The sequence below is a fragment of the Curcuma longa genome, chromosome 12, assembly GCF_044706935.1.
Source record: "Curcuma longa cultivar G26 ecotype Majalengka, Jawa Barat chromosome 12, ITB_CL_G26_1.1, whole genome shotgun sequence".
NCBI classification, from domain to species: domain Eukaryota; kingdom Viridiplantae; phylum Streptophyta; class Magnoliopsida; order Zingiberales; family Zingiberaceae; genus Curcuma; species Curcuma longa.
In genome coordinates, this window is record NC_133872.1 from 10,187,161 (window position 1) to 10,202,928 (window position 15,768).

Here is a 15,768-nt window from a genome sequence, read left to right on the forward strand (position 1 = left end):
TTTATTCTGTCACAACCAACTTAATTATACTCCGGAGATGACAAATGAATTCCTAATGATTGATAAAGATTTAATCAATTAAATTCGTTATTTGTTTGATAAAGATTTAGTCGACTAATTTACTTTAACGGATTTCACATTGAACCCGTTACACGATCCGTTAGCCCAAATCGAATAATATTCGGCGTCTCTGGCGCCAAAAATTTGGCCATCAATAGGGAGCCTTCCCGCTACGCTTCCCCGCCAAATTCCCGTTTAGCGCTCTTTCATGCCCCTTCGCTCCTCGCCTCAAAAGCCCTTCCCATCTCTCACTTCTTCTCCCCTCACGTCGCCATGGACTTCGCCGCGATCGCTTCCAGGCTTGGCCTCCCAAGCTCCAAGCACCTGATCCGCAAGGCCGAGGAGCTTCGCCGCCTCTCCGACGTCCAGTTTCATTCCTCCGTCATCGGCGTCGTATGATCTCCCCTCTTCCCTTACTCCATCTCCTTTATGTCTAATAGGCTGTTGTTTTCCCCACAGGGCGAGGTCACCAAGGCTATCATCTGTTTGGAGCTCGCGGCATCGAGGTATCTACATGGCCTCCCCATCTGTTTGTTCAATTCACCCTCTGTTATCTTGGTACCGAAGCGTGATCCTTCTTGATCGGAAATTGTAGGTTTGACATGGTATTTGATCGGCAAAGTGCAATAAAGATGAGTGGGATGTCAGAAAGGGCTTACATGAGATCGCTTAATGCCATGCAGAATGGAATTGACATCAAGTGGGTTTCTTTCAACTTTTATACCCATTAGATTCATTATCCTTTTGCAAATCGCTTAGATATTCACGTGCGTTTTCTTTTAGGCCAAGTTTGGATGTTCGGCAGCTTGCTATCCAGTTTGGTTGTGTTAGGCTCATTCCATTTGTACAGAAGGGTTTGTCACTGTAAGATCTGAATTCTTTCTGCATTCTCTCCAACTTTGTTAAAGGAACAAATAGAATCATTCTAAGCAACTTTCTCAATTGATTTCTTGCAAATTCTTAACATTTATTTTTTTTATTTTCTTGAACATTTTATTTGTTATCTCGTTGTCTCTTGAGTGTGGAATCATTAGATTAGCTTGAAAATGAATTTAAATTCGGTTAGTCCCAAGACTCAAACATTAGATATTTTGTTCATTTAAAACGCTCAAACACTCTGATGTTGGGACTAAGGAGACAAGTAAACTCTCAACAGGTTGAAAGAGACCACTGTTTTGCATGAACTATTCTATATAGATCCTCTAACTTGAATTTGTTCACTTGTTTTAAAAATGGTATCAAAGAGACTTGTAAAATTTTAGTTAGAAATTTTTTTTTTCACAATCTATTTGTTCATATGGTTATTAGTAGGAAGCTTGTAATGGAAAGCTAGCTACTCAATCTGCTTCTATACTGTTATTCTGTAGCTACAAGGACCGGTTTCTGGCAGCAGTCCCACCTTCCCGTCGAGCAACCACTAATTTTAATCGTCCAGTATTTACAGCAGTTGCCTTCTATTTGTGTGCTAAAAGACATAAGGTAACACAATGCATGTTCCTTTATTTTCTTGTTTTTTTTCTTCCGCATATTCGTTTTCAAGATATTTTTTCTTTTTTCTTTATTTTGCAGCTGAAGGTTGACAAGATGAGGTTGATAGAGTTATCTGGCACATCTGAAACTGAGTTTTCTACTGTAAGTGAGATATCATCCATTAAACATCAATTTTGTATATTTTTTTTCTTTCAGTTGGACTGTATATCTGCTTTTTTCACCTGTTATAGGTTTCAACTTCTATGCGTGATCTCTGCTTTGATGTTTTTGGGATTTCAAAGGAAAAGAAGGATCCTAAACTTGTCAAGGGTAATAGAGGTGTGTTAGCTTTGCTGTGTATATGGAATACTATTGCATGTCAAAGAGTTGTTATCAAGTTAATAATACATATTTCAATTATCAGAGCTTTTAGATGCCCTACCTAGCAAAAGGAGACGTGATGATGAATGTGATTCCTCTTCTGATGATTCTTCTTTAAATGAGGTAGGTCTTAATTTGATTATCAAATAAAATGAATAACTTGGAAATATTTGGTTCTATATTTCATCTTATCAGTTGTTTCAAAATTGCAAAAATAATCATTCAAATGAGGTGAACATATCCATTTGAGACCTCAGCTTTAATTCTAATTCTTTTTACTAAGTTGACTATGGCATTTTTTATTGTTTATTATTATTTTTTGAGACTTCATACATCTTCAAGTGACCATTTGGAAATAGGCCCACTTGCATTTTCAGTTACATGAGTTTATACTGGGTTTTATGTTTCATAGTAAATATTTTCTCCTTTGCTAGTCTTAGTTATATGATGACATATCTTAGCAATACTTTTCTAAAAACCTATTAGCTTGAAATCATCAAAGGCTCTTACTCACCTGGTTTATTTCCATTGGTTTCACACCTATGAAATGAGAAGTTGTCAAGAATCTTGATGGAAGTTATGACACCTTGGTAAAAGTAACTATGATCATATCTATGTTTGTTAATTAAGCTCGACTAAGTTCATTTAAAGTGATAATACATGGTTAAGGTTTGAATGTTTTTATTCCTATCATTGTCATGAAAAAACTAAAATGCTTATTAGATAAGAAGTGTAATGCAACACAAGAAGAGATTGAATCCTATAAGAAGGTTTGTGGACTAGGAATCTGAAATTAAATGGTAAAGAAGTGTATGAAGATTGTAGAAACTTAAGTATCACACCTAAGGGTTCCTAGGCATTACACCATAGGGAAATTGCATCACACAACCTAAAAGAATCCTCAAAACTCAATTTCTATTCCATATTCTAGTAATACAACATAAATGTTTAAACTAAAAATCATAAAAGACTCACAAAAGAAACATAATGGACTTGTAAAGACACTTAAAAAATATAAAGTACTCGTAAAGACTTACATAGAAAATATAAAGACTCATCAAGACTCACATAGGAAATATAAAGGGCTCATAAAGATTCTTAATTGACACTTCAATTTTTCAAGCATTGAAAGTTAATATATTGGAATTGTTGGAATTTTATAGTTGACTTTTGGCTTTCAAATTTTGACTTCAAAACTTTGGAACTGTTGGATTTTATATCATTTCTCAAATATACTCATTATTTTCCAAAGTATGCCAAATTAAAAGTTGGGCTTTGGAATCTTTATTTCTATGTTTATAAACTTTTATTGGAGATTGCCATTTGTCTCCATCAAATTGACAATGTCATTTACACTAATGGTTTTGTTGACCACAATGTCATTTCCAAATGGTTGGGACAAATGGGGCTTAACTTTTAGGAGGATTGTACTCAGTCTTTAAGGATTCGATGCAGATTGATTGTTTAGGAGGATCTCCCACACACTTGTTTGGTAGTGCAACAATGATTTAGGGTGACACAATCTGGTTTTATCAAGGCCCTGTAGTTTTTTTACTTGAAGTCTTTAAGTCTTAAGTATTTTTATCCAATGCACACAATTTGCTTTATCAAGGCTCTGTAGTTTTTTTACTTGATACAATGATTGAGGGTGACACAATCTGGTTAAGAGCTATAGTATGCCCTTCTTTAGTATGATTGCTAAAAAACAAAGGAAAAATTATTTTATTTGTGAAAAAGTAAGGAAAGATGATTTGGTGGCATAACTAGCCTCTATGACCTACCTGCAGCTGTCAAGCTACAAGAGGCACAAAAAGATGGAGAAAGAAGCTTATGAAAAATGGAAGATTTCAGTGATTTCCTCTAACAAGGAACAGAAGCCAGGTATAGTACTATTTAAACTATGTAGTATAATTCGTAGCTTGCTAAATTATAAGGCAGCTCATCAGTATAGGCCTTGCTCATCATCTCAATGTTTTTAATTTTAATTCTTTTTTTTTGAAGCTTCCCTCAAGCCAAAGAAGCAAGCAAGGCTCGATTTCACTGCAAAATCACCAACCTCTGTTTCATTAGAAGCCATGTAGTCTAAGAATCATTTGTCACATCTTGGATGATTAAGAGAGAAGATTCTATCATATCTTTTTGATCAAAGCTTTCGAAGCTGCATCAGAACAATCACTTTATTCAATAGAGTTTGGTTTTTATTTTATAAAGATATATATTGGTTTCTAGCTTTCTATGTTTCAACAAACTGTTTGTTTATCTATATTCAAGTTGCAGTTTTTATTGCTATGCATAGTGTGCAGCTCTGTAAAGTATAATACAGCTCTTTGAATGAGATAGTGGGGGTAGGTTTTGTACCAATGTGAATGATATGTTCTCAAATACTTTCTAGTTAAAAAAACCTTTCATCTAAATCTGCTTTTGGAAATAGATATTTGTTCTTATTAGAGGCCTTGTGAGCAATTAAGGCAATGCAATAAACGCCTTCAGAAGTCTTCTAAAATCAATCAAAATCTCAAAAACTCATTCAAGATTATAAAAACTCTACACCTAAGGGCTTTCAAGTTCAAGGAGAGATCTTGTTTTAGCTTTTAAAACCTTTTGGTGTTAGTTTTGAAGAAATATTAGATATGTTTTCTTACAAGTTTTAGTGTTAAAAGATCTGCCAAAAAAAAACCTTTTTAAATGAATTTTGAGTTAACACAATTCACAAACAAATGATTAGTTAGACAAAACAAATATCTTTAATTGATCTAAATATTTTCTAACTATTGGAGACTTGAACAAAAAGCTAAAATTTGGGTCCAATAAATTGAACACAGTCCAATAGAATTAACTTCACTTCGTTGGCTTACCTAAGGTTGACCTACCATTAAACTTTGACAAATTCTCAAAAGATGCACTTCATGTTTGAGAATGTTCAAAAGACACTAAAGTTTTATGTTTCCCAAAAGATGCATTTGATTCCAAATTTACCTCTATCTCAATAGATTACTTCATTTGCGGTTTCCCAATGCATCTAAGCAATATTTTATTTATAAAATTGTGTCATTGATTTGGATGCATGAAGTAATGTTGAGCTTTGTGCTTACCTTACCTCTTCCTGTTTTACATGCAAATTGTACCATCATAAAACATACATTCTGATCGGATTTTAACAAAGCAAAAAATGCTGACGGGAAGAGTAAATGAGTAAAACCTAAAAGGTGGTATAAAATTTTGGCACTGCTCAAACTTTGAACACTAGGTGTTCTCCAAAGAAGAATGATCAAGGTTTTAGTATAGTAGCTAATTCAACATTTTTTCATTGATTCTCTTTAAAATTTTCTCATTATGTTTTTGATTTATTTGTTTATTTATATCAATTACAATAGAAAAGATTATTGTAGGGTTTTTTTTTGTTGTCCATTTCTATGTAGTTGAGGTTTTTGTAAAGTTGACGTTGTAAATACAATCATCTAATTATAAATGATTAGTTTTCTTATATGAGATATTATATGGTTACGGTAAAAATACATATACTTAGAGGTTCAAGTTTCTCCAACTTATTAGTAGTGTTTTTTACAACTTGGTGTTGAAATTTCAAAACTTGAAAGATGTATAGTAGTTCCAAACCGTAACAAAATGGTGTTGAATATTATATTTTAGCACCATTGTGGTTCTGCACTTTGCAAATTCCAACATTACTCTGGTGTTGAACTTTCTATTATAGTGCTAATGATTTAAATTCAGCACCCTATTGGTTTTGTGTCAATTGCACGAAACCATAACTTAGTTTACGAGGCTCAAGACCAAGCTTATAGGTCATATCTAGGGATGAGTATTCGGTTAAAACCGAATCGAATCGAACTGAATTAATCAAAATCGAACCGAATCAATTTTTTTTGAACTAACCAAACCGACTAAATTTTCAAATAAAACCCGAACAAATCGAACCAATAAACTATCGATTAATTCGGTCGAAAATCGAATTAACCGAAATAATCAAAATTTTTAAATATTATGAAAATTTTACTAATTAGTTAAGGATTTATAAGTTTACTTACTTAGGAATTTATAAATTATAATTTTTATTTTGATTAATTCGGGTTAACTGAATTAAAAATTTTAAAACCAAAATCGAATCGAATTAACCAATTTTTTTAGAAAAAATAATCAAATTTTGAAATAATCAAACCAAATTTTTAAATTCGGTCGGTTCAATTAGTTTATTCAGTTTAACAGAATTTTTGCTCACCCCTAACCATATCTATCCACACTTATCTCGTCCATTACATGTCAAAACTCATTGATGGACTTAGCCATTTCAGATTGCAAAATTTCATAGCAAAATTTCAAAAATTCAAATACCCTAAATTCATCAATGAATTTCGATCAAAAACCATTGATGGACCTAGAGTGCTATGATCAAGATATAGATTGATTAGAGGATGACACGGTCTATGAACTCATTAGCCATTTCAGATGTTGGCAAAATTTCATGACATATGGTCAAAAACCATTTTAAATGTGCAAGTGACATAGGTTTTTAAAGTGCCCAAGAGTTTATATGTACCAAGAGATAAGGCAATTGTCACATACACATGACATATCTAAGTTAATTTTATGGGATATTAGAACCAAGCATGGACACTATAAATACCTTCTATATACTCATCTCTTCCATTACATGCCAACTTTTTAGATATCCAAGTCCCCTAGGCCCATAAATAGGTTTCAACCAAAATCCATTGAGAACACTTTCTTCAATGCTTTCTCCCAGGTTATATATGTTTTCTTATTTGATATGGAAACGCCAAACTTAACTTTGATATCTCTTTGAATAAACCTTGATTTGTATTGTTCAAAAGCAATAATTGCTCTTCAACTTGGGATGCTACAAATGTGGATGTGTAAGATTTGTAATCAGGTGTTTTCCTAAGGCTACGACATTGGTGTTCCTATATATATTTTGTAAAGGTGAACTCTGCATCTCCCCTATCTACTAATCTCTATATATATATGTTGGATCGGGTTGGACCGGCTAGAGGGGGTGAATAGACGGTTTAAGCAAAGTCCAGAATAGACACACCTTTAAAAAAAAACTTGGTTGCAACTCGGTCGTTGCTTCCAAGGTAATTGGCGCTCAAACAAAACTCCTTTAGGCGGAGAAGCCTTTACACTTGTAGCACAGAGACTTAAAGAGAATGACAAAAGTAATTGATGTTCTAACTCTAAAACTCTAAGTCTATTTATAGCCCAAGAGAATAGATCTAGATCGTTGATCGTAGATAAATTTTCTCTTGGTCGTTGATCCGTTGATGTGATCCTAACCGTTGATCAGAGATAGGCTTGATCGTAGCCGTTGAGTAAATAAAGATAAACTTTATCTTTAATAAAAGATAAAGAGAATTATCTTTAATAAAAAATAAGTATTTATCTTTTATATGATAAAAGATAAATCTTATTATTTTTTCTTCTTTTTTTTTTTGCAACCACCACGTCCAAACGGTCCAAGTCTAAGTCTTCTTTTCTGGGTAAAGTCAACAGTCAAAGTCAAAGTCAAAGTCAACAAATTTGACTTTTGTTGACTTTTTTGGAATCTTCAATTGGGTGATTTCTGACCAACCAGAGTTAGGCTCACCCGAACCCGACTCCGGCCTTTTGCCCCTCGAGTGTGCTTCCTCTCGGATTCTCGTCCCTCGGACTTCGCGCACGACCTTCTCGCTCCACCGGCGTACTCTTCCGTAGCTTCCGCGTCCCTCGGATTGCACCGAGCCCGTCGGCTCACTTCCCCGCGCAACCCTTCTCGTCTGCTACGTTTTACGCTTGACTTCCTCCATACCTAAGTTTCTGCACACTTAGCAGAGGGATTAGAACAACACAGGACCTAACTTAATCTAGTTGATCACATCAAAACTAACCGGGGCACCAACAATATATACATGGTTGATTGAAGCTAATAACTTTAATTCTATTTAGAGGATGTCAACTGGATTATATTTGATGTTTTTAAACATAGCATGACTTGATAAGTTCATTCTTGAACTTTTGTCGAGAAGGAAAAATTCATCCAATAAAAAATTCATATTTTTTTGTTACCTCTACAATTGGTCTTGGTATTAATCGTGAATTCATAACATATGGATCATCAACAATTGGGAATTACTCCTCTAAGTCAATGTACTGATCTAGGTTAAAATCAGTTTGGTCAAATCGGATATCATCGACTAAGAAAATACTTATGAATTTGCATTGCATTCTAATTCATCTTCAATCTGAATATCTGAATCTTCCTACTAACTCCATGTGTCTCAAAATATTCTCCAAATAACGTACTTTTACTGGGTATCTCATCTTGTAATGGATTTGCTTCTTCATTTAGATCAAACGTCAAATTACTTGTATTTTTGTTTCTGTTCATCAGATTATTATTTCATAAGAAGATGGAATATTACTTGGGGTTACATTTATGGATTGTTGAGTAGCTCATTGTCTCTCTACTAAATATGAATCAATGGAGCCCATATATGATTCAAGTTTATCAGAAATATAGTCATCCCTGAAAAAAAAAATATTACAATAATAACAATTACATAGACTAAGGTATATTTAGATGGTTTATAAATATAGTTCTAATCTTTATAAATTTCTAGGTTTGGCTAATATGAGAAAATCCTTTTTCCTTGAAATTATAGAGAGTCTTGGGCGTCTTTGAGAAAATCTATGTTTCTTTTAAGATTTTTTAAGTCTTGATTTTGTTGTCCTACTGTCTGTATAAATTGTTTTAAAGTTTTGTCACTCTGAGCTTGGTAGATTTTGAAAGTCTTTCCTAGACCTATTTGTAGATCTGTGAGTGTGTTTAAATGTGCAGAACCAGAGTGCAAAGAGTGACTAGGTGATTTAAATCTGATATAACAATGATATTTGTAAAAGTCAGATGTAGTAAGTGTTCTACTTGGATAAAGAGTTAAGTCTAAGTAGTACAAACTAGGAGTAGGGGTTGAAGTCATATATATTTATGATTCAAGGTCATAGGGCTCTGATACCAATTCTTTAAGGGGTTTTTTTTTAAGTCTAGGAAATTTTAAAGGTAGCTAGTAAATGAGTAAGTGAGTGTTTTATGAAAAGATCTAGGCTAAGAAAGTAGGAATAGTCTTAGTTTCTTTCCTGTTTATCTTCTAGTGAGTCTTACTTGTGAAGATCTAGTATTGGTACTATGCCCTAGCTATCTTCAAGTCGTATGACATCAAACCTTACCTTACTTAGCCAGTACATGTCTTATTAGACCAACAAATTCTAGATCTTACAGTTATGATAAGCTTACCATCAAAGTAGAAAAACTCCACGGAATATATATAATTATGATATATTGCGTGTCTTATAATATACGATTCGCCCGCGACAGAGATTTAAGACTCTCGAAATATATAGTACAGTGTAATTTTTTATTTTTTATTTTTTTAACTTACTGTGGTTAACGTATTTAAGATTTTTTTTCCTTTATGGTTTAGGGGTGAGTTATAATATTAAACATAAAAAAAATTTTAAAATGAAAAAAATTTAGTTGCAGGGTGTGTTGAATTGTTATTCCACACTTTTTATCCACACACCTTCCGAGCAATTAAATTTTTTTCGTTTTAAAATTTTTTTTTTTGATTAATATTATAACTTAACCCCTAAAAACTAAAAAAGAAAATCTTAAATAACGGAACCGTAAATAAAAAATAAAAAAAAATTATACTATTATTATTTTGAGCACCCAGAATACTTTCAAATGTCACAATATTCTATTGTGGGCGAATTATATATATATATATACGAGTTTGATATTCTACGTGACTCTCTCGTGCGTGCCCGTGAGCGCCATGCGATTCATTGTCCATCACATGATCGCATACCAGATCTAACCGTCCAAATGTGGGAATGCACAGTGTTCCACTCCCGAACCCCGTCGCTGTCGCCGCCCTCGCCACGCTAGCTGTCCGGCCACCGGCCCCGCGATCGACGCGCAAATGTGGGAATGATCCACTCCCGAACCTCGTCGCTGTCGCCGCCCTGCCACGCTGTCCGCACCGCCGGCCTGGGCGCGATCGACACGCTGCTCGCCAGCGCATCGGTCGGCATCGGATTCCGATCGGATTGTGGCCGGAATCCAGTGCAATTTGGCCAGAAACGCGGTCGGCAGTCGCACGCTGGTCCTTCCTCGGTCGATTTCCGACCGCGATTTGGTCGGAAACCACCGCGCGCCACTACCAACCGCGTTTTCAGCCAAATTGCGTCGGATTCCAATCACAATCCGGTAGGAATCCGATGCCGGCCGAAGCGTCGGTGAGCGGTGCGTCGATCGTGCCCAGGCCGACGGCCGACGGTGGTCAGACGACACGACGAGGGCGGCGGCAACAACGATAGGTCAGCTGTGTTGCTCACGGAGTCGTACAGTGCGGGTCACACAGAATATCAAATATATATATATATATATATATATATATGTATATATATATATATATAATCTCATGCAGACATTAGATAATAATTAAGACGTCCATAAATCTACATAATTAAAATACCCTGATTTCTACATATTTGGCCTGCTACGTACGTGGGAAATCTTTCCGACCATGAGTTAGTTTTAATTTGATCGAAAGTATTATATATGCATCTAAAACGTTAATCATTGGGGATTGCCCCACTTATTTTCGATGATATTTACATAAAAATTGGGATGAATATAAATGTTCAATAGAAAAGCAGTGACATGACCAGGTATATATAATGATATATATCATCTTATCATTTCTTGTACTCTAAAACTATCGCAAACAGACAAAGCATGGCGAGAGATTACAAATAGTGGGCCCACGTGCTGCATCTTTCCCCACCATGGCGGCCCACTCCCCCACATCCTTTGGTTCTTCCTCCTCTTCCCTTCCCTTCAATCTTTACCACATAAATAATAAATAAATATATATATATATATATACGAGAATATTATCTTGTACAACATACTCATGTGTGACGCTCTGACCCATCATCGCTGCCACCACCCTTGCCGTCCGTCCGACTATCGCCGACCATCGACTCGATCGCAATCGATGCATGACTTGTCGGCGCTCCGTCCGACGGCGGATTCCGACCAGATAGTGCTCGAAATCCGACGAATTTGATCAAAAACAGGATCGATCGCAGTCGACAGTGGCTGCGCCACTGCTGAATATATTATCTTGTACGACATACTCATGCGTGACGCTCTGACCCATCGTCGCTGCCACCACCCTTGCCGTCTCGTCCGACTATCGCCGACCACCGACTCGGCCGCAATCGACGCATGACTCGTCGGCGCTCCGTCCGACGGTAGATTCCGACCGGATAGTGCTCGAAATCCGACGAATTTGATCAGAAACAGGACCGATCGCGGTCGACAGTGGCTGCGCCACTGCTGACCCTGTTTCCGACTGAAATTCGTCGAATTCCGACCACTATTCGATCGGAATCCGATGCCGGACGGAACGCCAGCGAGCTGCGCGTCAATCGCACCCGAGGAAGAGGTCAACGGTGGTCGGACGGAACGGCCACAGCGGCGATGGATCACAGGTGTCACGCACGGATCATGGATTACTTGTCGCGCAGTATAGTATTTTCTCTATATATATAATTTAGATAAAGAGACTGTTGGTGAAAAGGACAGACATCAGGCGGCTTCTGTTTCATTCTCATCTTACTCATGCTCCTTCCAAATTTAACACATCTGATCTAATCTAATAAATATGCAATAATTGCACTTGAGAAATTTTTATAGTCCACATATAATAATAATAATAATAATATATCACAAAATGTGGATGAGTAATCAATTAATCAAGCACCATCTCGCCAGCAGATGAGCATGGTGAGGCAGCGACGCATGATGTAGAACTTGGCCCGCTGCTCCTTGACCAACCCGGCGCATCGCCGCGAGAAGGACGGCGGCTCCACTCTCCGCCCGCTTCTCACGCTTGTCCTATCAGCTGTCCGTACTGGCCGCTCTCTCTTCCAAAGGTTCTGCTGCTGCTGCTGCTGCTGCCTCTTGGACAGTTTATCGTCCATGTACATCTTTCTCTCCTCTAAGAAAGAAAGCAGAAGAAGGAGAAGGAGAAGAAGAAACAGAGAGAAAGAGAAACAGGAGATTGAGTGAGTTGATGAGCCTAAGTGACGAAGATATTAATTTATAGACAATTTTTTATATAATTTAAATTTCCTTTATTTTATTTTGTGGGAAAAAATATGTTATTATTAATTTTTTTTGCATGCGTGATCGTGTCTCGGTGTTGCGCCGTGGCCCGTGGGGCCGTTGCGATGGATTTCAGAGACAAGTTAATTTTTGTGGCAGAGGCATAGTTGGCATCCTATTTAGAGTTGCGTCAACTGGATTAATCTACAGCGAGATGAATTAGAAAATCTTTAATCTACTTCAATTCAATATAGACTGGGAGTTAGACGGGCCAATCTATAGACCTGCTAAAAAATTAAAAAAAATATTAAAAATTTTAAATTTGAATTATAATTTAAATTGATTAAATTAAAATTTTTAAGTTTGAATTATAATTTTTAAATTTGAATTATAATTTAAATGGATCAAACCTACTAATTCATTGAGTTTTTTATTTTAATTTTAAAATTTAAAATAAATAAATAAACTTTTTCAATTCGCGGGTCAACTCAAGTCCGCCGCGGACTTAGATGGGCTAATCTATCTTAAAATGGATTGATAAAATTTTAATATAATCTGCCTAAATTATTTAACGGAGCAGATCAATCCGATGGGTCTAATTCAAATTGACGGTTATAATTGTGTTGTGTTTCAGATAGTGTAGATAGATACTAGTTGTAGTGTAACAATTGTTGAATGTATTTGTGAAAATTATGGTGTTTTAAATGGTTAAACGAGTAGAAGTTAAGTTGTATCAAATTAATGAGAAAACATCATGGGAAAGAAAACAAGGATGAATTTATTAATTTTTATCTCCTATTGCAACAAGCGGAGTAGTCCGGATTTTCAACCGGAGAAGACAGGACAAGACATGAACAGGACGAATTCAAATGAATTTTTTAAAAAATTTTAAAATTTTAAATTTTATTTTATAACTACATATAATAATTTTTAAAAATTATATTTCATAATTAATTATGATGTATCTGCTTCCAAAATTGACGCCTCTAAAATTTCAAAACTACTTAAAAAATATAAATGAAAATTTTTAAAAATTCGATCAATTTTCACCATCCAAAAGTTCATATTTTAAATTTAAAGAGTTGAAAATGAATTTATACTTCACCACGCGTTGTGCCACGTCAACTGATCAAGGCTTATCCCGATGCTATGTTAACCAGTCAAGCTTATTCCTATGCCATATCATCCTTCCGAGACTCATCTAGTCAACCTCGGATGCCACATCAACATTGGGTCGATCGAACCAGTCATTCAGTCTATCGAATGGTTTGATCTATTGATAAAGCCAATTGATCTCTCGATCTTGTAAAATAGAGTTAGTACAGTAATATAAAAATTAACTACAATTAAGTCTGCTAGTTGTTTAACTGCTCGATCTCGACTTTGGATTTCGAGTGAATCCCTTAATCGGATCGTCACCTAAGGATGCCTCTATAATGAAGACTCATCCTTTCTAGTTCTTCTTTTCAAAAGAATCACTTCACTTTAAGAGCTTATCTCAACTTACCATTGGCCAAACATCATGTTCTCTAGACCTGTTTAGGCTTTCGTTGTTAGCTTCTGATTATTTGACCCACTAGGACATTTTTCTGACTCGATGTTCAGTCGAACTGACCCACTTGCTAGATGTTTAATCCACAGACCCATCTAGACTTTCACTGCCTAGTGTCCTTGTTCTGCTAAGGCTACCAGTCAGCTACCTATTGACGTACTAAGACTTTCTTGATTGAGGCATACTTGATCAAACCATAAGACTTAACCTTAAATCTTTACCAACATCAAAATATATGTTCGATTCTTAGTACTCCCTACAACAAAATATTTTGATGGATTGGACAAAGAGTTTAAGTTAGTTTTGTTGACTATTTGATATGTATTTTAAGTTGCACAAGATCTACCAAGTATACAAGTTAGCTTAGGGTGATTGATAACAACCATTCTGACACATTGTTTCACTCTCATACTCAATATTGTTAACCCTCTTGTATGCTTCAATTGTTATTCTTATCATATTCTACGTGCAAGGGTTAATTTAGACCTTCATCGTAATTCTCCTATATTTAGAACATTATTTACTAAGATGTAAACTTTATCTTGTAGGAGATCAAAGGAGAGCTAAATCAAAGTCAAAGCTCACTACAGAAGCCAACATGGGATGGTTGTGTCCCCCGACACGGCCTCACCTTGTCCCCCAACACGGCCTCGTCGTGTCCCTTGACACGGCCTCACCTTGTCCCCCAACACGGCCTCGTCGTGTCCCTCGACACGGCCTCATCATGTCCCATATTGGAATGTGCTCGAAAGCTCTTTATAGGGTCCAACATCGCCCGGTCGTGCCACCACTCAAAGCAGCTAGAATGGCCTGGCCACGCCCAAGGGCACTCCGTGTGTGCCAGCCAATGAAGTATAAAGGCAAAAATCTAGATCTAGGTTGGGGTGGTCTCCTTCCTCCGTGATCTTTTTCCTCCACCATCTCCACCATCATCTAAGCACTCATCCAAATTAGAAGAGGTGATCCATCTCCACCTCCGTCTCTGATGACCATCATCATCCACAAGAATTTGTCTAGATTAGGAGAGTCACTACCATTCCATCTCCGACGACGTTCCTCTGTGCTCAACTGGATTAGGGAGAGATTGGATTCTCCACCACGCTTTGGGGTTATAAGGCATGATCCATTGATCGTCACCACTTCGACATGGAGGGAGAGATCTCCACACTTATCTTTAGTTTACCCTAGTTTAGTTTTTATGCTTGTCATTGTTTGTTTAAATACCCCTTACACTTTGTTTACTTTTGTTAATGCATTTCAATTCCTTTAATTACTTGCATGCTTGTTTCGTTTAATGCTTTAAGTTCTTGTCATTTATTTGGATGCAATTAGATTAAGTTTTGTTGAATGCTTTAATTATGTTGCCTTTATTTCTTTGCAATTGTAGTTTAGTTAGATTTACTACTTGATGAAGTTGTTGATGTTCCAGATATTAAGGGTGATGATATTGAGGCAGATGAGTGCTCTTGAATGTATCCATGTCCTCAAATACCAATGGGATATATGATATTAAGAGCAACAATTTTTTGAATACGAATCGGGCATGAAAAATGATGCCGAAAGCTTAGTATAAATGATACAATGATGATATTCACCAATCGACACCATAATTGAGATCCTTGGACTCCTCTCCTTATGAAGATATAAATTTTTTAATCTTTTCAATTGCTAAGGTATATCAGTCGATTTCGTCCAAAACTGGTTGATGGACCTATGGAGCTCAGATGACATAGAACCAGGTCCTATATGCTCGGGCAGTTCTCTTTAATATATCCACGCCCTCAAATACCAATTTAATATACATTATTGATAGCAATAATTTTGTGAACACGAATCAGACATGAGAAATGATATCAAAAGTTCATTATAAATAATACTATGATGATACTCACTGATAAATACCACAATTGAGATTATTAACTCACCTCTCTCTGAAGATATAATTTTTTTGATGACTAAGATCTATTAGTCGATTTCATCCAAAAGTGACTGATGGATCTAGAGAGCTTGGAATGACATAGAATCAAATTTTATATGCTCAAGCAGTGCTCCTGAATGTATCCATACCCTCAAACACTAATGTGATATATAGTATCAAGAGCAATTATTTTTTGAA

The 15,768-nt window shown here is 36.0% G+C and overlaps 1 protein-coding gene across 1 annotated transcript; it reads left to right on the top strand.

Annotated features, from left to right (window-relative positions):
* Positions 1 to 333: 333 nt before the first annotated feature.
* LOC141843632 (origin of replication complex subunit 6-like) lies at positions 334 to 4,249 on the top strand. The gene is made up of 10 exons (XM_074731680.1): positions 334 to 453; positions 520 to 566; positions 656 to 760; positions 844 to 924; positions 1,428 to 1,539; positions 1,630 to 1,692; positions 1,782 to 1,869; positions 1,955 to 2,034; positions 3,699 to 3,792; positions 3,913 to 4,249. The coding sequence occupies exons 1-10, from the start codon at positions 334 to 336 to the stop codon at positions 3,990 to 3,992; spliced, it is 870 nt and encodes a 289-aa protein (XP_074587781.1). The 3' UTR covers positions 3,993 to 4,249.
* Positions 4,250 to 15,768: the final 11,519 nt, after the last annotated feature.